Source organism: Rhincodon typus, chromosome 3 (assembly GCF_021869965.1).
Source record: "Rhincodon typus isolate 14 chromosome 3, sRhiTyp1.1, whole genome shotgun sequence".
Taxonomy (NCBI): domain Eukaryota; kingdom Metazoa; phylum Chordata; class Chondrichthyes; order Orectolobiformes; family Rhincodontidae; genus Rhincodon; species Rhincodon typus.
In genome coordinates this window covers 112,773,659-112,798,354 of record NC_063334.1, presented here as the reverse complement: position 1 = coordinate 112,798,354, position 24,696 = coordinate 112,773,659, and the positions used below count along the sequence as shown (strand labels likewise).

At 40.7% G+C, this 24,696-nt stretch overlaps 1 protein-coding gene across 1 annotated transcript in view; it reads right to left on the bottom strand.

Moving 5' to 3' along the window:
- Window positions 1–24,696, bottom strand: part of vegfc (vascular endothelial growth factor c) — a 118,277-nt gene that overhangs the window by 69,566 nt on the left and 24,015 nt on the right. The window contains exon 2 of the mRNA XM_048594028.1: window positions 11,369–11,576. Within this exon, the coding sequence (XP_048449985.1) occupies window positions 11,369–11,576 (208 nt within the window). The remainder of the gene's footprint in view (window positions 1–11,368; window positions 11,577–24,696) is intronic.

Below are 24,696 nucleotides of genomic sequence, written 5' to 3'. Positions count from 1 at the left end.
GCTCCTCTGATGCTGCTTTGCCTGCTGTGTTCATCCAGCTCTACGCCTTGTTATCTCAGATTCTCCAGCATCGGCAGTTCCTACTATCTCTGATATTGTTAACTTCCCCTAGTTTTGATGGATAGTCACAGACCTGAACCATTAAACTTGTTTCTCTCTCTGGGCTGCCTACAAAGGCAAAAGGAACTGTGCAGACGAAATCCCAGGAAGTATCTTAAGAGAGCATAGATGGATTTTGGGAATGCTGAAGAGTTGACAGCTATGTGGAGCTGAACAAAAGATGTGTTGAGGCCTGGGGCAGATCAGCTACGCCATTATCGTACGGTGCAGCACACCTGAGGGGATGAATAGTCTCCACCTGCCTCTATTTCTTATATTCTTATGTGCCGCTGTATGCTGCCGAAATTTTCCACAGCGGCTATAGAACATTTCTATAGGTGATGGCCTAGTGTTATTGTGGCTGGACTGTTGACCAGGTAATGTTCTGGGGACCTGGGTCTGAAACCTGCCATAGCAGATGGTGGAACTTGAAGTCAATAAAAATCTAGAATTTAGAGTCTAATGATGACCATGAGTTGATTGTTGGGGAAAAGTTCATCTGCTTCTCTAATGCCCTTTTGGGAAGGAAGCTGCCATCCTTACCTGGTCTGGTCTATATGTGGTTCAAGACCCACAGCAATGTGGTTGACTCTTAACTGCTGTCTGAGCAATTAGGCATGGGCAGTAACTGGTGGCTTGGCCAATGACACCCGCTTAACACAAATGAATTAAGAGACAAAAGGTCCATTTCTCCACACCTCGGTGGGAGAGGTATTGGTGAACCTGCATGCTGACCAGAAAATATCAGTCAACTACTGACAACATGCCTTCATCACAGAATCATTACAGCACGGGAGAAGGCCATTCAAATCCATGCTGGCTCTTCTGAGGAGAGATTCATGTTCTGCCCTTAATGCCTCCTCCCCACATCATTGCATGTTCTTGCTCTTCAGATATTTAGACCATTAGAAGTCATAAACTCCTCTTAGTTACACATCTACACTTTTGTGGATGGTTAACTCTTCTGATCCCCATCTCCCACCTTTGGAAAAATATACCAGATCTGGAATGGTACCAAAAAAGTGACACACTGGCTTACAATGTGAATATTTATCCCAACAACCTCTGTAAACTACCCAACCCCGCCCCACTTTCCAGGGTCACAGAACAATAATATGGCAATATCTACTAATTAGTTTATGGCCGCATACATAATATCATTGATTTTGCCTCATCATTAGCTTTGAATATTCTCATGCAATTTAACCAGGGATTCACGTTGTTGGACCCTTCTCCAAATAATGAATTGTCTCTGTGATACACGTTCTCCTCTGGGCATGTACTCACAGTCTGTGCAATAAGAAATAGTAAGGGGAATTGAAATTTTGGATCAAACTTCTAAGCCTCATTATTTGCTTTAGCACAAAGAAGACGAAAACAAAAGAGGTAACTGTGTTGAATTAGCTTTGAGGACAAACGATCTAATGCTGACTTTACCAAAGTATGCCTGATGCTTGTTATAGGTCTGCTTGTCATCAGTTTTGATGTAAATATGAAATATCTCACATTTGAATTGATTGTGCTAAAAATAGACCATTAATCTTCAAGTCTACCATCTAATTTTTAATATCTGCGACCTCTCATGGCCTGAAATGTTTCTGATGAAGGAGAAGCACTAAATTGACATGGCTGTGATGTTTATCTGACGATAGGTTGAGCCAGTTTTTAAGAAACCATCAATAAACAAGATTCAGCTTGAACTGAAATTGACATGTTCCGAAACAATTGAAACCAATCATTGAGATCTGTATGTCTTACTTGATGGATGCCCTTCTGGAAATTTCACATATTCGAATGAAAGTCGTTTGCAAATTGTTCAGCTTGGAGAAAACAATAAAACCAGACACAGGGAACACACAAAGTAACTGGATTTCAGGCAACTGATTCTGGGTAATATGGAAGAAGGAAATGGATTTATAACAGGAAAATTGGAAGGCTTTCACCCTGTCTTTCTGTTTCTCTTTGCCTCATGAGAAACACCACGTAGTGATAAAACAAATTGGGGAATTTGGTGAGAATTCAAGGGCATCTATGAATTTTGCCAAATGCTGAGCTTACAAGTCGTTAATTAAACAATCATGGTCTCAGGTTGCAATCTAATACCTCGATGACTCTAAGAACTTTTTAAAACTACCAATTATTAATCTTCCTTTTTGTATTAGACACTGTCTCCTTTTAAAAATTCATACCTGTGATGATGTGTACGTTAAATGAGGCAGTTCATGATTTTGAGTAGGGCTGGTTGGCAATAAAATTCCTCTTTCTTTCACTTACGGTAACCTTGTAATTGGTTCCTTATTTTGAGTTCTACTGTGTTTAAAACAAACTGTGATTTAGCGGCATGCTAAGAAGAATTATGCATTGATGCAGCCAACTGCAGAGGTTAATATCAGGGAAGCTGATTTGGCCCTCTACGTCTCATTTCAACACATATTTTATGCTGCCTATTTTTTAACCCAGTATCCTCCAAACAGGCTTTCCAACTCTAAAGTTACGTGTCTATCCATATATCAAAAATGGGGCAGAGACACAGAGTGGTGAGACAAGTGGAGCAATGGATTGCTGTTCTCAGGACTGTGTCCCAACAGCAATGTGGGTTTACCTCCATCACATGGACTACAGCAGTTCAAGATGGCTGCTCACCATTGCCTTCTTGAGGGCAATCAGAGATAGGCAATTAACTCCAGCCTTGCTAACAATGCCCACATTCCATGAACAAAGAAAGAAATAATTATCATGGCACAGAAATAGATCAATTTTACGGCAAAACAGTTGTTACGATGTATTAATATACAGTTAAACATTGATTTCCTTTCTAGAATCATACATTCAGGTCATAAAATGACATATTTCATTAATAATTATATTTATAGGCTGGGACTTTTCTCAGTGGTGTGTAGGAGGTTGAGGGGTGACCTTCCAGAGGCTTATAAAATCATGAGTGACATGGATAGAGTGAATAGCAAAGGTCTTTCCCTACGGTAGGGGAAATCAAAATTAAGGGGCATATTTTGAGGTGAGAGGGGAAATATTTAAAAGGGACATGAGCAGCAACTTTACACACAGAGGGTGGTGCGTATATGGAATGAACTTCCAGAGGAAGTGATAGATGTAGGTACAATTACAATATTTAAAATACATTATGATATGTTAATGAATAGGAAAGGTTTGGAGGGATATGGGCCAAACACAGGCAAACGGGGCTAGTTTAGTTTGGGAAACTTAGTCAGCATGGAATAGTTGGACCGAAGGGTCTGTTTCTGTGCTGCATGACCCTGTGACTGTAAGCATTATATTAACAAAAGTATTATGTTATAAATATAGTAAAATATTATACAGTTAAACATTGATTTATTTTCTCGAATCATATCTTCAGGCCACAAAATGACATATTTCAGTAAACACTTTCTCGTGGACACTTTGTGAATGAATGAATTATTGAATCTCTAAAGACCAGATTTTTTTACAGATTCCATATAGCGCACTGAAAAGAATCTTGTGCTTATGCTCTCCTTCTTTTCCAATTGGGTGGTGAACCGAAAGTACCCAATGTTGATTCGGTCATCATGCTTTCGCTTGGCATACACCATCCTGTTTGTGTTGGCATCTCTGAGGTTGTTTGAGGTCTTTAAACGCAGTGAAGTTCAGTCTCTTACTGCCAGTATAAACTCGACAGATTCAACACTGCGAACTGATGATAAACCCACTTACTTCGCAACTTCAGAACCAGGTTAGAGGAAATACAGCTTATATTGCAGCTTCTATTCTGCTAAGCACTTCACACAGCAACTGGGCCACTGCATCCAATTGGTAGAACCAGCCAATCACGGAATGTTCCAATATCAAACAAGGTCGACAAATAAACATCAAGTCTAACCCCATTTTTCAGACTTCAGCCTGTAGCCTCACGTGTTATATTTCCACGGACAATTTTTTTTTTCTTTATTCATTCACGGGATGAGGGCATGGCTAGCCAGGTAAACTTTATTGCCCATCCCTAATTGCTCAGAGGGCAGTTAAAAGTCAACCACATTGCTGTGGGTCTGGAGTCACATGTAGGCCAGACCAGGTAAGGATGGCAGTTTCCTTCCCTAAAGGGCATTACTGAAGCGGATGGGCTTATTCCTAACAATCGATTCATGGTCATCATTAGAGTCTTCAATTCCAGCTTTGTACTGACTTCAAATTCCACCCTCTGCTGTGGTGGGAATTCGAACCCGGTCCCCAGAACATTATCTGAGTTAACAGTCCAGTGATAATGTCACTAGGTCATTACCTCCCTTACGCACATATGCACATACATTTTAACTATCTTGAACGTTTCTTCCTGTCTCATCCTGTCAGGCAGACAGCCGGTAACCACTAGATATAGGCAGAAGCATTCCCACTCAGATTCCCAATAAATCTCCAAACTCGTACCCCACGTCTACGCCCCTGGTTAGCTGAGAGGAATAGGAACTCCTCACTCTATTGAATAGTTTTATACGCATTAATTAGAGTTCCTTTCAGCCTCCTATTTTGACTTCTACATATAACCCATTTTGACTTCAAAATCAAATCTGTAGAACACAATTTATAAGGCTACGCTGAGTCCCTGAAGTGGTTTCTAATTCGTTTTCTCTACGGTAGCTTTTTTCACTTTAATTTCAAAATGACCACTTCCTGGTGGAAAGTATTAATACAGCGAGGGGATGAAAACTGAATCAGGTGGGGAATGGTTAATTTGTAGCACTGTGTCTGTTTAACCAGTTACATGTCTTTCTTAATATTCCTTTCTGTTGAAAAGAACAGCTTTTATTGCCAATGTAGCAGGAAAACTCCTGCCATCAGAACTAGTTTAGCCACAGCATCTATAAAAATGCTAAATCCTCTGTCGGGGTAGGAGGTTTAGGAAATTCCTAATGATTCATCTCAGATCAGGGCCGGAGAGGAAGCTTCCGTGGGGAAAGTTTCCCAACATCAGCTTACCAGCTTTGTCACAGCACAAACATAAATACCAACGAGCCAGACCAGTTGTTTCACCTATTGTTGTCAATCACAGGGATATAATTTCCTCTTGACTGGCTGCCTCTATTAATCCACACAGTAAACCAACCAGGAATTGACTCTTCATAGTGTGACCAACGCCATCTCACTAGCTACTGGCTCAGTCTGTCTTCAGGAGAATGGACCTATTCAAGATGTGAATATTTTATTCAGGTCACAAGGGGGCATATTTGTTACATCTTGCTTCATGCTATAAGTAGATTTCGGGAAGTGCAAATCTGCTGCAATAAAAAGGAAAATGCCCAGACCTTTCGTAACTGGTACCATTGAGCTGAGAAGGTATCTAAGAAAGACACAGAAATGAACCAGATTTTCTACAGAGATTCTCCTGCTTGTCTACTGTTACATAGAAAATAGGAGCAGGAGTAGGCCAGTTGACCCTTTGGGCCTGCGACACAATTCAGTATGATCATGGTTATAGAGTCATAGAGTTTTACAACACAAAGATAGAACCCTTGGTCCAACTTATCCATGCTAACAAGATATCCTAAATTAATTTAGTCCCATTTGTCAGCATTTGGTCCATATCCCTCCAAACCCTTCCTATTCGTATATCCATCCAGATGCCTTTTAATTGTTGTAATTGTACCAGCCTCCACCACTTCCTCTGGCAGCTCATTCCATTCATGCACCACCTTCTGCGTGAAAAAGTTGCCCCTTAGGTCCCTTTTATTTCTTTCTCCTCTCACCTTAAAGCTATACCCTCTAGTTTTGGACTCCCTTACCCTGAGAAAAGACCTAGGCTATTCACCCTATCCGTGCCCCTCATGATTTTATAAACTTCTATAACCTCAACCTCCAACACTCCAGGGAAAATAGACTCAGCTTATTCAACCTCTCCCTATAGCTCAAACTCTCCAATCCCGGCAACATCCTTGTAAATCTTTTCTGCATCCTTTCAAGTTTAACACCATCTTTCCTATAGCAGGGATTATCCAACTCATACCCTGTTGCCGCTTATTCCCCATATACTTTGATCTCTTTAGCCCTAAAAACTACATATAAATCCTTCTTGAAAATATTGAATGCTTTGGCCTCAACCTTTATCTGTGGAAGAGAATTCCACAGGCTCACCACTGTCTGGGTGAAGACATTTCTCCTCGTCACAGTTCTACATAGCCTACCCTGTATCCTCACACTGTGACCTCGCTTTCTGGACTCCCCGACCAACAGGAACACCCTTCCTGTATTTAACGTGTTTAGTACTGTTTAGAAGATTCATGGGTTTCTATGAGATTCTTCTAAATTGCAGTCAATATAGTCCTAATCAATCCAACCTCTGTTTGTACATCAGTCCTGGTACTCAGGTGGGAGAGATATCAAAATCTCATAAAATTAGCACATGACCAGGTTACTGCAGTATTTTCCCGGGTGACCTCTCTTGTACTTTGTGGTATTTACCACCTTTACCAGAAGTGATGCTGCTTAAAGATTGTTTGAGGTAGTTCGCTGCCCCCCGTTCTCCTCCGTCTTTGCTTTCCCTTGCCCTCTCTAGTGATACACCACTATAAAATATCAACAGGAGAGGCACAGTTCTTAGACAACAGGACCATCGTAGTAATAAGTGCAACTACATTTGGCCAGGAAAAATGAATAGAGCAGAAAATGCTGGAAAAACTCAGCAGGCCTGGCAGCATTTGTAGAGAGAGAAACAGACTTTGTATTTCGATTCTGATATGTCTCCTCCAAGCCAGTACCAAACATGGATATTGGTCAGTTCGTTTAGCCAAAAAATGTCAGGAAGACTGAATCTTCAGAACACCATTTGGAAAATATTGTTTGTGTAGACTATGGGCTGAATTTCATGTTTCTTTTGGCTCATCTAAATACTTTGTAAGCATCTTGAGGGCTCCACCTCTACCATCTACATGGGCAATGAGTTCCAGATACGAATGACCCTCTGATGAAAGTAATTCTTTCTGAAATCCCCTCTAAACCTCCCACTCCTTATCTTAAAATGGTGCCCTTTGGTTATTGACTATTCCACTAAGAGGAAAGGTTTCTCCCTATCTTCTCTCTCGCTGGCCCTCATAACCTCAATCAGGTTCCCTCCCCACCTCCTCCCCAAGCCTTCTCTGCTCTAAGGAAAACAACCAGAGCCTATCTGGTCTCTCTTCATAGCTGAATTGCTTCAGACCAAGAAACATCCTGCCGAACCTCCTCTGTACCTTCATTCGCGCAATCATATTCTTCCTACAGTGTGGTAACCTGACCTACACAGTGCTGCAGCTGTGAGCTAGCTAATGCTATATGCAGCTCCATCATAATCTTCTTGCTCTTGTATTCAATGCCTTGACTAATAAGGGCATGTATCTTATTTGCCTTCTTGGCCATTTCATCTGCCTGTCTGACTGCCTGCGAGGATCTAGGGGCATGCACACCAAAGCCCCTCTAATCATCCCAGGATCCAACTATTCATCGTGTCCCCCCTTGCCTTGATCGTCCTCCGAAAATGCACCACCTTGCACTTTTCAGATAAAATTCCATTTGCCACTATTGAGCCCCTGTCTATATTGTCCTGTAGTCTAAGGCCTTCTTCCTCATTAGTTACTACAACACCAAATTTTGTAACATCTGCTCAACTTACTGATCATGCTTCCCACATTCATGTGGAGATCATTAATGTACACAACAAACAGCAAGGAACTCAGCACCAAACCCAGTAGTACACCAATGAACTCAGGCTTCGTCACAAAACCACTCTTCGGCCAATACTCTCTGCTTCCTGCACTAGGTCAAATTTGGATCCAGTTTGTCAAATTACCCTGAATCTGATTGGCTTCTTAACCAGACCTTGTCAAAAGCCTGACTGAAGTCCATGTACACTACATCAACTGCACTACCCTCATCTACACACTTGATCAATTCCTCGAAAGATCCTATCAAATTTATTAGGCATAATGTCCTCTGACAAAATCATGCTGATCAAACTTTGCCTCTCCAAGTGGAGATTAATTTTCTCCTTAAGAATTTTCTCCAATCGTTTCCCTACCACTAATGTGAGATTCACTGATCTGTAACTCCCTGGGTTTATCCTCAACATGTTTTTTGAAAGGTGGAACCACGTTATCTGTCCTCCAATCCTCTGGCATCTCTGCTGTGGTCAGAGAGGAATTAAAAGTTTGAATCAGAGCCCCTGCAATTTCCTCGTCACCTCCCACAGCAGCCTGGGATACAACCTGGAGATATGACAATCTGCTCAAGAATCTCTCAGACACTATCCCCAAATTCTGAACCTACATTCCCTTCTTCGGCATGAAGCGAGAAGTGAAGTACTCATCGAACACCCTACTCATGTCCTCTGGCTCCATACACACAGATTGTATTCTTTGTCCCAAATGGACTGTACTCATTCGCTGGCTATCTTCCCTTTAATATACTTATCGAATATCATTGGCTTTTCCCTAATTTTACCTGCCAGTTATATTTTCATACCCCTTTCTTTACTCTCTTATTTGCTTTTTTGAGATCCCCTTCTGCACTTTCTATACTCCACTACTGCCACCATTGATTCAGAGGATTAGATAGGGTGAACAGTGGGAGCCTTTTCCCTCGGATGGTGATGGCTAGCACGAGGGGACATAGCTTTAAATTGAGGGGTGATAGATATAGGACAGATGTCAGAGGTAGGTTCTTTACTCAGAGAGTAGTAAGGGCGTGGAATGCCCTGCCTGCAAAAATAGTAGACTCGCCCACTTTAAGGGCATTTAAATGGTCATTGGATAAACATATGGATGATAATGGAATAGTTTAGGTTAGATGGGCTTCAGATTGGTTTCACAGGTCGGCGCAACATCGAGGGCCGAAGGGCCTGTACTGCGCTGTAATGTCCTATGTTCTATGTTCTATGTTCCCTTTCTACCTGAAAGCCTCTTTTCATTTTTATCCAGCCCTGAATATTCCTAGAGATCCAGGGTTCTCTGGGCTTGTTGCTCCTACATTTCACACTAAAAGGAGCATGTTGGGCCTGTACTCTCCCCATTTTGTTTTTGAACACCTCCCACTGTTCTGCTGTAGATTTTTCCACAGGCAGCTGTTTCCAGTTTACTTTGGCTAGATCCTGCCTTATTTTAATAAAATCTGCCTTGTCCCCAATTGAAAACCCTTTAGTGCAGACCATCTTTCTCCTTTTCCATAACAAACTTAAATCATACTCTAGTTGTAGTCATGATCACTAAACTGATCCCTCATTGCTACCTTGACCACCTATCTCGCTTTGCTCCCCAGAATTAGGTCAAGCACTAAGTCATCCCTTGTTGGATCTTCCACGTGTTGATATAAAAGCTCCCCTGAATATATTTCAAGAATTCTACTCCCTTTAAACATTTACACTCTGACTGTCCCAATTAATGATGTACAACTTGAAACTTCTTAACTTCCCCTCAATGAATTGTCTACATATCGGCTCCTCTATTGCCCGCTGACTATTTGGGGCCCTCTAATACACTCCCTGCAATGTGACTGCCCCTTTTTTTATGCCTAAATTCTACTCACAAAGCCTCACTTGAAGATCCTTCAAAATAATCATCTATTCTTAATTAATAATGCAACACCACCTCCACTTTTATCCCTCTCTTGACCCACCTGAGACCATGAAAGCACCTAAAGAAACACAGACCATACATATGCATGAGGTCCATCAATATATGTTCGATAATTGATCTTTCAATGAAATGACAGCAGAAAATGTCGTAGCAAGTCCCAAGGATGAAGACAATCCTGGAACTCGACATTTGTATCAGGCAAGATGACAAACCAATTGCATTTAGATTCCAAAATATATCACAAGCGCAATCCAATTATTCCAATATAACATGTGAAACATTAACTAATTCAGCATCAAAAGATTCTATGCAAATGTTCAACAAACAATTTGCTGAAAGCAATCACAATCCACGAAGAACAATTTGCTGCAAACTACTGACAAGTGTGTCACAACGACTGTAATGACTTCTGCTAGAAATACAGAGAGATGTCTCCTACAAACCTGGTACCAAAATGGTTCCTTCAGGTACACTAACTTGTCTTCCAAACTCAGTCAGTTAAATTGTTTGATCATTCTACCCTGTTATAAAGCTAGAAATACTAGCAACCATCCATATGAAGGAGCTTAAAAGAGGCAGTGATAGATCTTGCAAGTTGCATGTAAAGCTGAGAATCATGAAGCTTTAACAAAAATACAAATTTCAATGCATCAAATTGTAAACGCGATCCAAGGCAATCTATTCACACATATATCATCACACCTCCAAGGCCTTTGAGATGTCCCCCAAAAAAAGCAGACACAGATATGCATATATTTTCAAATGTATGAACATCTGTTCCTAAATACCACCAACTTATTCTGTAATGTGTAAATGTTGAAGCTTACAAGGTGCTTTTATTCCTTCCTGCATTTATTGAAAACTATGGGTTTCAGGTACTGCCAGCCATTTATAATGCATTTCTTTTGAAGGGTAGGGAAACTTTGCTGTCTACAGAAGAAAATTAGGGGTGGCACAGTGGCTCAGTGGTAGCATTGCTACCTCACAGCTCCAGGGACCTGGGTTCGATTCTCAGCCTTGGGTGACTGTCTGCATGAAGTTTGCATGTTCTCCCCATGTCTGCATGCATTTCCCTGGGTGCTCTGGTTTCCTCCTACAGTCCAGAGGTGTGCAGGCTAGATGGATTGACCATGCTAAATTGCCAAGAGTGTCCAGGGATATGCAGGCTAGGTGGGTTAGCCATGGAAATGCAGGGTTACAGGGATGGGTTGGGTCGGGGTAGGGGATGTCCTTCAGAGAGTCAGTGTGTACTCAACAGACCAAATGGCCTGCTTCCACAAAGTAGGAGTTCTATGATAACCCTTCAAAAATCCTGGAGGGAAACTGAAATGACCAGTGATGTAGTAGCATGGGACAATCTGAGACAGATTCCAAATGGGGTACATACTTTCAGGGGCAGGCAACATACCCTTCCAAGCAGAACTCATTGAACTGTATTTCTCTGCCAGTGCTGTTGTTAAATGTGTCTAAACTCTCTTTCAGAAGTTAAAAAAAAACTTTGACAATCACCTTAAAGTTATTTTCAGTTAAAAGGGTAGATATTTGTAGATTGCACATTGAGGACATGACTAAATTCAGCACGGGTTAATGATTGAAATGCAGTTTACAATAACAAATGTTTTGGTCAAAAGTTTGGAATGCTGTTGAGGGAAGCTTTCAGCTTCAAGACAGCAACTTACTTTTTAGAATCTCAGGGTTATAATATGTTGCTGCAAATGTCACGGGTTCCTCCGTGACTGTTCCGAAGCCAGTTTCTCTGTAGAGTGGTCGGCCTTTCATCAACTGACATTTCAACATTTTCCAGTGCTCTGGGTAAAATATCGTCATGAGTTCGTCCACACTGGATACAGACCGCAACTGATGTTCCAGTTCACTGCTCATATGACCCTGACAAAGAACACAAAGAGCGTCAGTGAAACAGCACACAGGCAGCAATACAGATGTGGTAATGCTTGAAATTAGGGCAGCACAATGACCTGGCGCACACATTTACAAATATTTGACTGTAACGGAGGCTATCCTGTCACTAGATATATGGAATCCCATTTCTGGATGATACATTGTGCAACAGATGGCCCTGACTTGTTCGGAATTGAAAGATAATTGCACCATAGCAATGAATTCTGCTGATACACTTGATAAAATACAAAAGCCACAAAGATAAATGGCCTGTGCACCTCAATAAAGAACACCAGAGCTAAATGGTGTAGTGATAATGTTACTGGTGCAACTATCCTTGAAGTCTGGACTAATATGCCTGAAAATGGGAGTTCAACTCCTAGCAAGGCTACTTGTGTTGTCAAATCCAGTTTATAAACGAAATTCATATTCAAAACAATTATTGGAAAAATTGGAAGGGGTGGGGGGTAAAAGTTGTTAAACTATTTTGTATTAATTGTATTAATTTGTATTAATTGAATCCACACAGACATAAAGATAGGCATACAGATTTGGTCCCCTTCCTTGAGAAGGGATGTAATTGCATTGGAGTCAGTTCAGAGAAGGTTTACTAGATTGATTCCAGAGATGAAAGACATGTCTAATGAGGAGAGATTGAGCAGTTTAGCCCTATGCTCGCGAAGTTTGTAATAAGAGGAGACTTAAATGATGTGTGTAAGATGCTAAAGGGGATTGACAAATAGATGTGGAGCAGATGTTCCCCTTGTGGGGCAATGCAGAACGAGAGGTCATAGTTTTAGGATAAGGGATGGCAGATTTAAACAGAGATGCGGAGGAATTACCTCTCTCAAAGGGTCATGTATCTGTGGAACTCACTATTCCACGGTGCGATGGATGCCAGGAATAAATTTAAGGAGGAGATAAACCAGGGGTTTTTAATTAGTGACGGACTAAATGGTTAGGGGGAGTCAGCAAGAAAATGGAATTGAGATGGAGGTCAGATCCCATGTTCGTACTGAATGAGAGAGTAGGCTCGAGGAGCTGAATTGCCCACTCCTGGATCTAAAGTTTTTATCTGTTCTTATATGGGCATGGATTCACAGAGTCGGGACACCTTCGGAAATTTTTGTTGTGAAGTGATGTGTTCCAATGGGCAGTGGAGCAAGCCACAGGGAACAAGAATAGAAGGTTCTGGCTGTGAAGGAGAGCTATGTGGAAAGCCTGCCTTGGTGAACAGGCAATAGTTTCATTTGGAAAAAAAAGGACAAAACACAAAACTTCCACCCACCCCGTCATATCCCTCTCCCTCACACACGCCCCATGCCTCGTGCATGCCAATTTATGCCATCTGAATTCAAACTATACCCCTTCTTCCACACACCCATCATGCTTCATAGCTCCTGAGCAAACTCAAGAAGACCCCATATCCCTCCATCACCCCAACCCACCTTTACCTTCATATCACACCTAGAATGCACCAATGACATGTCTCAGGATCAATGCAGAGATAAGATAAAATAAAGTTCTATTAAAATAAAATTATAATTGTCTATTGCAGACATCACCCCATTGAAAAGAATGTAGTGCGCAATTGCTTATAGGAACAAACACTGAAATTCATTTATAGTCCCACCGATATGAGGAACTCTCCTACTAGCACCGTCAGTGCATTACACATATTCTGCAGTGATTCAAGAAAGGAGCTCATCAATGCCTTCTCAAGGGCAATTAGGGGTGGCCATTAAAAGGTGCCCTAGCCAACTTCACAACTGCCCCAAGAAATGCATAAGTAAAATAATAAAGGGATGATCTGATTGTGGTGTTTAAGATGACTAAAGGAGTTTCTTGGGTAGATAGTGAGAAACGATTCCCTCTGGCAAAGAAGTACAGAGCAATGGGGCATCACATAAAATTAGAACCTAGCTGTTCAGCTGGGAAACATTCCTTCACATAACAAGGAGTAGGAGCTTGGAGCTTTCTCTCTTAAAAAAAGCTGCTGAGGCAAAGCTAATTGAATGCGGATTTATAGAATTGTGTTAAGCAAGTGTCCAAATAGTGTAGGAGGATGAAGTTAAGTGTAGGTGGCTGAAGTTAAAACCATGAAAGCATAAGAAATAGGAACAGGAGCAGGCTATTTGGCCCTTTGAGTTTTTCTGCCATTCAACAGAATCAACGCTGATCTGACATTCCTCATGTCCACATTCCTACTATTTCCCCAACTCCTTTGATTCCCCTACTGATCAAGAATCTATTTCAGCCTTAAATATACACAAGAACTCTGCGCCCACAGATCTCTGTGACAACGAGTTCCTAAGACTCACAACCCTCTGAGAGAAGGCTCAGAACAGCCTCAATCTAACTCTGAAAGAACAGCCTTGTGAGGCTGAAAATCCTACCTATGTTCCTAAGTTTCCTCAAACTTCTATGTAACAATGCAACGCAACTTATTTTTGCTAATCTTCAAGCCTTGTCAAGAAATAAGAAAATAACTTTAGCATGGAGTGAATCGCTATCTTTGGTTGGGGGGTGGGTATGAGGGAATAGGGACCATTAAAAACTGTTTATGTGGCACACTGTAAAAATCAAGACATATAATTCCCACTATCACTATATTACTGTCAACTGTAAAGAGATTAAAGACTGATCCTGCCTAATTGGATTCTGTATGGACAAACTGCATTAAGGAAATCTGGTAAAGCGATTCTGACCATCTTCCGAAACTCCACTCACAGGGGTTTCCACATGCTGGATTTGACACATCCCATTATTTTACTCTTCTGTTAAAGATTAGGTCACCCAGCTTTGGAAGCCAAAATCAGGCATGTGACATTTTATCTTAGTCAATTGTTAAATAATAAAGCAACTCGTTTTGAAGAAATGGCCTGCAATGTGATGATATGGCTGTCAAGTTTATTTATGTACATGATCGAGTGTTTAATTTGTTTTAATTAACTGACAATGTTTTCTCTTTATCAGATAAGCAAATCGACTTTGGATAAAGGATTTATAATTTCCAGCTGTTAGACATTGGGATGTGGAGCTGAAAGCTCGGTTAACAGACTACATTGCCTTTAATAGGCTTTGTAAGTTAATGGGTGATTAACTGGTGGTGGTTAATAGATTAAAACAAATATCATGGCTGATTTGGTGACGGAAAAGAAATGCTCAGTTTGTATAAGAGCACTTCAGGGTTACAGGGATAGGGTGGGGAGATGGGTTTGGGTGGGGATGCTCTTTGGAGGGTCAGTGTGGGCTCAATGAGCCAAATGGCCTGTTTCCACACTGCAAGGATTCAATCATTCTGTGAAAAAAAACAGAGTTAACCATCTGCACTGCCCTTAGCAGGCTGTGCATGTGAAATAATCAATTGGAAAATGCAAGTGTTAGATTGGTGGTGGTTAATAGATACAAATTGCCACAGATATTTTGGTGGTGGGGACAGCCATTCAGTTGTGTGTGAAATTACTTCTGTGTACAAAGGAAAACCAAAGAGAAAAAACAGCTGAGCTAATTTGGTGTCATTGCAACACCTCTGATGGACTTTGCACGTAAATTGATAATTAATTGGGAACACGGGTGATTTAGTGATGGTAGATAAAGTTGAAAAGTAACATGGTGATGGACAAAAATGCTTAGTTATGTGTGAAAGCACTTCTGGCTATAGACAAAAAGCTGAGTTAAACATCAATCCAAAACAATCTCTACGAATTTGAACTGAAAAATTCTATAGTCATTTGAGCTATTTTTTCAATTAACTCCAAGCTTGTCATTGATTGTTCCATAATATGATGTACTATTTAGAGCTGAATGAAGTAACACTTATTCTTAATCTGCATTTGAGATGATCGAGCAAACATTTTTTTTTCTGTGTGCTAAATGCCAAGATGGAAGTTTTGACTGAATGTTTGGCTTTCCTTCTGAAGGCTGCAACAAATTTTCAGACTTTGCTGTTCTACTTTGCTTCAATTGAGATTTAAACTTTAACTCTTTCATTTGTGTGATCCTATTTATAAATTTGAACAAAAATGGCCACACAGTCGCGTCAAGTTATGGGCCGGCATGGTGCAGGTCCTTTTTAATCACAACCAGGACCAGCTGGCAACTGTGCGTGAATTTGAAAAGAATTGGGTGAAGCTGTCACAGCATATGTTGACATATTCATTTGAGAATTGCCTTTAAGTAATAAACAAAAGCTCACTTAAACTGTGCTGCATCCTAGCAGCGGTAGGGTACCCTAATGCTTAAAGGTCAAAAGATGGGACTCGGGCATCTCCAATGATCAGTATTTCAGCATGACTTTGATTTCAAAATAAGTCCAAGTTGTTCATTCCTGAATGCCAAAGTCACTTAAGCTGCATATAAATCACAGCGTTTAAGTACAATTTAGGCTCGACCCAAAAAGAATTCCTGCTGTAGATCCCAACTATTTAAAGAAGATCTCTTGTCAATGTGGAAGGGATTATTGAGTATCTGCAACCCTGTAATTAGCCAATCAAACCCTGGCTTTCTGTTTCGCCACTGGTTAATTAATACATTGATCAGACGGTTTCGGATCCACAATGGAATGGCTGCGGCAAGAAATGCCAACAAACAGAAAGTCTTCTCAGAGGATTAATAAAATTGGTTCTCATTCCTCTTCCACTAGAATAACAAAAATACACTCCACAACAGCTGAACATGATAATCTGAATGCCTTTTCAATGTTGGTATTATAGTAAGAACTACAATATACAAGCTCTCAATCACTGTCAAATCTCCAATGCACAGACTCCTGTAGGATGTAGTGGATTTAATTAAGCAAGGTTTACTGAAACCACAATTACATGAGGGCTTCATTCCCAACAGCCTGATTTTAATCGACAGTTACTGCACCAAGATTCCTGGCATGTGCAGAAACACACACCAGTAATCTTGACTGCTTGGCTTCTATTTACCAGTGAGATATATTCACTTGATCGGTGTTTGGATTATTTTGTGTATAAAAAAGGCTGAGTGCCCAACACAAAGTGGGGATCGTTGCTTTATTCCAGCTAAGGAAAGCAGCTGAAAGTGTTATATTCAGCAAATTAAAAAGTCACATTTAAAACACTTTTGAAAAACAAGGTCCTCTCAAGAGTCGACCTAATTTCAAAAAGTGCCATCTAGTGTGATCATCAGTGATCTGAATCAAAAGTCCCAGTATCCCAGTCTGCAATGAGTTGATTTGTTTGTGGAAATAACTGCAACTTTACAATTAAGAATGCATCAACATTACTACATGCTTCCCTTCAAGCCTGCTCCACCATTCAAATGGGTAGATCGTGGTTCTGCTGCATTTCAACTCCATTTGGTTTAGTGAGACATTTATCTCCAAGGGACCTCCTAAGATCAATAGACTTATGTTTGTTGATCTTGGAATCATAGAATCCCTATAGTGTGGAAGCAGGCCATTCAGCCCAAAAAGTCCACACTGATTCTCCAAAGAGCATCCCTTGGATGGCACAGTGGCTCAGTGGTGAGCACTGCTGTCTCACAGTGCCTGGGATCTGCGTTTGATCTGAGCCTCAGGCAACTGTGTGTGTGCAGTTAGTCTCCTCATGTCGGCGTTGGTTTGCTCCAGTTTCCTCCCACAGTCCAAACATATGCAGGTTAGGTGGATTGGCCATGCTAAATTGCCCATAGTGTCCAAGGATGTTTAAGCTAGGTGGGTTAGCCATGGGTAATGTAGGGTTATTGGTATAAGATAGGGGGTTGGGTTTATGTGGGATGCTTGTCAGACGGTCAGTGTGGACTCAATGGGCCGAATATCCTGCTTCCACACTGTAGGGATTCTATGATTCTAAGATGGACAAACACAAATCTCAATATTCATCGGCCTTTTTTTTTGTTTAAACAGATATTGATGTCTGGTAGGAGAGGGACTAGCCTATAATGAACTCCAAAAATGAAAGCAAAACTCTCACTGCCTAGTCATTGCCTACACTGCTGACATGCACATAAAAAGAATGGCCGCATCAAATTTTTGTGGGAACTGACGAGATTGAAAGTTGCCTTAGACCCAGGGGCTGCTTGCTCATTGGAGAGAGATGTCTGGGGAGCACCAGGCTGAGGTCAGGGCTGAAGTTGAGAAGGCAGGGCCCTCACAGTAACTACATCCAGTGCAGGAATTCACCCCACTTTGTTGGTATTATTAATCTGCTGCTAAGCCAATTGAGCTACTTACCACCCTCAGTGTAGAGCTGGTACGCCAGCCTTCAGAAGGGGAAGTGGGAAAATTGGAATTGGAGCGTTATGGAGCTGGGGGAGCTGGGGAGTTTCTTTTACAATGACCAGCACTTTAGCTGCCTATATTTCATCCCAGTTCACCGGAAAGTTTGCAAATCCCTAACATCTAATGCGTGACTTCGAGATTCCACTGTCAGGATCTGAAGGGGTGCAAAGTTGACACAAAAAGCTCCCAGCAGTGACAGATAAAAGGCTGGCTGTTGGATCAATCTGCCTCACTCAAGAACCTGTTACATTCATGTTTTGGACAGAGAGATTAGTGGCATTGTGTCAATATTACTCAATTGATGCCAAGCCATGAAAACACAAGGGAATTAGTGATGATGAATTTTGCACCAAGATACAGAAATATGTAGACACGCTTGCAGACATTGTGGATAAAAGTGAAATATTCAAAATGATGAAGAGGTTCAGTTTGATATAAGGAATATAGAAGCCACATTCTTGCAAGTTATGTAACTAAAAGGGGAAAGGAGCAATGAGTTCTTGACTACAGAAACATAATCATTAAAATTAGCTACTCATAAAACTGATACTGGTAAAACTGATAAAGACATAAATTGTGCAAACAAAGGATTGAAGATCGTTTCCACAGCAAGAGAATAAAAAAGCAGAGTTGTCATGTTAATCAGGAACCTTGACTAGAGTGAGTTTGGAGTCCTGTGTGCAGTTCCAGTTTCTATTTTACCAAAAATGGATACAGAAGATCTGGAGAAGGTGGAAAAAATATTTACAGGTGTTTCTAGAACTGAGGAAATGCAACTAACAGGTAGTGCCTGAAAAGAGATAGCAAAAAGACAATTGAATGAAGTCCAGGGCAAGGCAACATAAATATAAGACGATCATGTGCAGAATGAATGAAAGGATTTTGGAAGAACTTTTTAATACAGTGAATGATGAGAATGTAGAACATGGAGTGGTAAAAGCAGACAGGAATTGAAGTGCTGAAGGACAGACTTAATGCTTACATGATGGACAAAGGAATCAAGGGAAGAGATAATTAGAGCAAATGTGGCACAAGTAGAGAGTATAAAACTGCATTATCAGTTCACTTACTGGAGCAATTCTGTAACTACATATATATATAATATATATAATATATATTATATAATGCATGTTATATATATGTATATATAGAAAGCATTCTGCCAGCCTGTTAAGTATTGACTTTTTGAAAATTTCTGTTTTTCTCTATTTTTTTCAATGCAATATTTCAGACCACGAATGGCTTTTCCTTTCTATGTTTTGGAAGATGCTATTACTCACTCAATTAGCTTGGTAATTACCTCGTGCAGCGAGTTTTTCTGATCTGTGGAGATAATATGCAGGGATTATGGATTTCAGTGTCTATCCCATTCTTCCTCATCTGTCACTCCAAGTATGAGGCATTGCTATAGTGGTATTATTGCTGGACTACTAATCCAGAGACCAAGATAAGGCTTCCTGATGATCATGAATCAACTGAAGTGCAAACCCATCTGGGTCACTAATCTACCTTTGGGGAAGGATACCTGCTATCCTTATCTAGTCTGTCTTACATATGAACCCAAACCCAAAGCAGTGTGGTGGACTGTCAACTGACCTCTGAAATGGCGTGGTGAGACACTCAGCTGTTTTCAACTGCTAACAAGTAACAAAAAAGAAATGAACTAGATGGATCTTGCCTCAGCACCAGGAACGACAATAGCAAACACAGCCCTGTCTATGTTGCAAAGCTCTCTTCACTAACATCTGGGTGCTAGTGACAAAATGGGCGAGCTGTCTCACAGATTAGTCAAGCCAACATCCTGACACATTTTTACTCATGGAATCACATCTTACACACAATGTCCCACCACCATCCCTGGGTATGTCCTGTCTAACCAACATGACAGGGGGAACAAAAGTGGTGACATAGTGCTATTGTGTTGCAGGGGAGTTGCTCTGGGAGACCTCAATATTGACACTGGACCCCATTAAATCTCATGGCTTCAGGTTAAACACAAACAGAGTAACCTCTGCTGATTACTACGTACTGTCCTCCCTCAGCTGAAGAATAAATACTCCTCTGCAAGGCAGGTCACCTTCATTCTCTTGGTTGAGAAACTAGCTGCATTTCATGCCTGCGGGGAAGGCATTTAATGGATGAAATAGTGAGGTTAGGCCCTTAGATGGCTGCTAACTGATTACTTAACAGCCTTAATTGGTGATAGGGCAAGAAGGTCATCCATGAACTGTCTCACTCAGAACTCAATTTTTCTTTCTCTCGCATTATTTCTCTTTCTGTACGTTGTGTGACATTGAGTTAATCCATTTTAATTCTTTTGTCTTCTTCACTCTTCCTCTGTTTCGTTTGTTAATTCTTAAAAGTCATCAGTTACAGAGTTCGTCCCCTTGATCACCAAGGTCCCAGATGCAACATTGTTTTCCCCACAACATTATCAACAACCTCGCTGTTAAAATCCAGATGTTCACGAGTCCGGGCCACTATTTACATCAAAAATTTTGTGCCGAGAATGACCAAAGTACGTACATTTTGTTCCCAAACTTTGTGAAAGAACACTATTGTCTGGTAAAGTAGAACAAATCAAATGATTTTAAGGTAGGGCCCCATTTAGAAGTGTAAAAGATGAGGCTTTATAAAATCATGGCAACTGCACAGGAGTCGATTGAATTGTCAGGAAAAAATTTTAATTCTGCTGTTTGCTGTTCGACTAACAGCATTTTGACAGTTAAGCACTCAAAGAATCCAACCAGATTATAGGCTTCAGCCATCAAAAAAAAGTCTGATCTGTACCAAATGTGTAGCTGGTTTATTGGAAGATATTTTAAAATGAATGAATGCTTTGTGCAGGGGAGGGAAAAGGAAGTAAACATCAAATTATCCTCAGTACAATTTAGGGATTTTATTTACACATTTGATTCAAACCCGTTAAAAATGCTGGCCTAACACTGTGCTCCTTATCATCTCACAGGCATTACTTCTAATCACTACTTTCAGGACTTGAACCGCTGTCTAACTCTATTTTTAGCATTTTCTACAGCACGTGTGGCCTCCAGATTTGGTGGCTCATAGCATCTAAGGGTGAGCAAACTGTAGAACTGTTCTGAGGAAGGGTCACCGGACCCAAAACGTTAATTCTGTTTTCTTCTCCACAGATGCTGCCAGACCTGCTGAGCTTTTCCAGCAACTTTGTTTTTGTTCCTGATTTACAGCATCCGCAGTTCTTTTGGTTTTTATGTAGAACTTTCTTCTCTGCTGAATTTAATCATACGAAGTAGGTCAACGGGCTCACCATGTACTTGTCATTCAGGTTCTGCGGGTGGTTCAGTGAGCTTCCACAACAAACCTCTGAGCCTCACAGGACAGGTAGATCCCAGACTGTGGTGAGGCAGCTAATTTGGTGCTAATGTTATCAGCAGCACTCCTGGTTTGGGGAAATGGTAAACCAGCTATGGTTGCAGCTGCTAACTGCTTTCCATCTTACTTGCACTGAGACATTGAGTAAGGGTTGGCGGATGGCCCAGTTATAATGGGTTTGTAGTGATTGGAATGAGGTTGGCCAGGTGGATCTCATTGAGTACGAGTTCCCTGATTGAGGCTGTTCACTTGGGCCCATCAGGGAGCCCCGGCTGACAGATATAAACAGGATTCACAGGGATTCTCCTCACTCTAGGGACTGGCCCTGAGCTAGCTGGTCAGAGCTCATGTACTGTGCAGGTGTAGAACATAAGAACTAGGAGCAGGAGTAGGCCGTCTGGCCCTTCGAGCCAGGGTGACTTGGTGACAGAATATCAGCCTTTGTGGAGTTATTTCAGAGTCAAAACAATGTTGACATTTAGAAAAAATGATAAATAAAGTCATCTGAAGGTGGCTATACGGTCATACCACAAAAAGAAATCTTTTATAAGACATGACAGAAGGAACATTGACTAGATAGAAAGAAAACATCTTTGTCGTAACTTGAGGTAGATAATTTTCACAGTGATAACATACATTACAACAGTGACTACACATCCAAAGCAATGTATTGACTATAAAGCACTTTAGGATGTGATAGACACCATATCAACTTATATGCTTCTTTCTATCAATGATTATAATAGTCTCAAATCTAAACTGCTCCCAGTCTTCTTCTGAACTATAATATATCAAATTCTATCCTCAGTAGAGCAGAAATTATTCTACATTGTATCAGTGCATTATCCCTTATTCAGAAAAGAAAGAAAACCTTTCACTTAAATGAGTGCTGATGTGGATTTTATCTCCAGCAGTGTATTTGCCCTGACGTGGTGATGCTAATGTTATCATTTACAAAAAGAAGTGAGGCACGACTAATGCAGTATTGGAAGATCCCCCAGTACATGTTTATTACAGCTCAATAATATATGTGATTATCACGTTCACAGAGACATCAAAGTTAACCCACTAAATTATAAAGATAATCTTGCTTCAAGTGATCCAAGTTAAGATAGTATTTGTGATCATTATGCCATCAAGTCATACGCTCTGACACAGTGATAATATCTCAATCATGTTTTCTTAAAAGGCATAGTGTGATACAGTATGTCTCTTAAAGGTATATGCGAAACATAACACAATATTCCAAAACGTGTTTTACAACCAGTGAAGCAGCTTTGAAATGTAGACACCAGTTGCAATGTAGGAAACAGGGCAGCCAATACAGCCAAAACCTCCTTACTTTTATATTTCAGTCCTTTTGAAGTAAAGGCCAATCTTCAAGCTGTTTTCACTATTACCTACTGACTTGAATGTTGGCTTTTTGTTATTCATGGATGAAGACTCCAAATCCCTCTGTTCTGGAGCTTTCTGCAGTTTTTCTCTATTTAAATAATATTAAGCTCCTCTTTCTTTCTGCCAAAGTGCATAACCTCATATTTCCCCACATAATATTCCATCTGACAAGTTCTGTTTTCCATTCACTTGTCTATCCCTCTGCAGACTCTTGTTGTCATCCTTGCCACTTGCCTTCTGACCTACTTTTGTGTTATCCAAGACTTTGATTGTAATACCCCTTCTTCATCCAAGTATTAATATAGATTGTAAATGACTGGGGATGTGTGAGACACTGAAAAGAAAAGACTATGCCTCAGTTGTAAACCTATTATAAACAGCCTGAACCTTTTATCTTTACCATCTGTCTTTGCTCTATGGTAAAAGTGTTGTGTACTTACAGCACCTTCTGTTTCAGTAAAATTATCCCAAATTTCTCGATCTTCCATATTTTCAAATCAACTTGACTTGCCCAGATACCTTTACTCCCTTTTTTGGGGCCTTCTGTACATGAACTATACCAGCAGACTGAAAGGAGTTGGCAAATTACTCAATTCTGGAAAAGCTTAAACTTATTCTCATTTTATAATGACAAACATTCCTTTTACAATGGAAAAAAAAAATCAGTAACTGAAACCATGGCTAATTTTGCCTTCCATGTTGCAGAATTTTTGAGGACATGTCTCATGGGGCAAAGTATAAAGGAAGTGCCCATTGGTCAGGAATTCCCTGAGGCATAACCTTGGCCAGCTTCTGGCTGCAATTCTCACCTCAGACTTTGTATCCATAGTCTCTTGTACAGTTGTACTATGTGGAACAGTGATCCCTTCCAAATGCCCCTTCAGGTCTCTGTATGAACCTGGCCTTACAAAGATTCAGCCCCTTCCTTGTTCTCTAGTTGCCTTCTCCTGTTTGTGTTCTGTGGCTCTTGTCTTGAAAGACAATGTTAATTCACCCACTTTTGAGTGGAGGGACAAGAAAACACCTTTCTGATGTCTTGATTGTGAATTATTAATACTATGTTCTACATTGACAGTTTAAGCTGTGTGAGCCATAACCATTGGGCCATAAATTTGGATCAAGCCATTGACTCACCAGTTACTTGTCAGCACACTTAAGTCACAGTGGTCTCTTCGATTTTATTTTATTTAATATGCAAAAACATCAAAGTAATTTTCTCCAAATGGATGTTTTAACCAATAATATTTTCTTCATTTAAAATGCTCCACAGTTCTTTTTCCCAGGGCGTAAATGACTATTACAAGGGGGCATAATTTTAAGGTGATTGGAGGAAGGTATAGGGGAGATGTCAGAGGTAGGTTCTTCACACAGAGAGTGGTGTGCATGTGGAATGCGCTGCCAGCAGTGGGAGTGGAGTCAGATACTTGAGAGACTTTTAAGCGACTCTTGGATAGGCACATGGAGGATAGTAAAATGTAGGGTATGCAGGGTAGATTGATCTTAGTAGGATAATAGGTCGGCACAACATCGTGCGCTGAAGGGCCTGTACTGTGCTGTACTGTTCTATGTTCTACGCTCTATGAGGTAGTTGGTTCACAGCATCAAGTAAGTTTGCAACTCTGCACCTTTATTAGGAAGCAATGTTCAATCAGAGTACGGACCAACCAATTATATAATGATAATGTTGTAGTTCACATCCCCTTCAAGATAGCTCCTGCTATGAGAGTCAAATTACCCGATGCCTGTAGCCAGGCCTGCTGGACATATCTGTACAACAGCAGGACTTGGCCATTTAGCTGTGCCCATGCAGACTGGGGTATGAACCATATAGCCCTGATTAAACTATTGTCTGGCACTGGGGTATGAACCATATAGCCCTGATTAAATTATTGTCTTGCAACCCCCGCCAACTATTCATTATCTTTTATCTGATCTTAAAGTGATCTAACCTGATCTGAGGTTATAAAATTGGAGATCTTTATGAAAGTATCAGGAACATGTGGAATCTTGTTTCCATCAGTTTCTGACTCAGCGTAACATTAACTAGGCCAAACTTGTCTCAATTGATATTGTTCATCAGAAATCTGAAGAAAGGTCCAGACCCGAAAC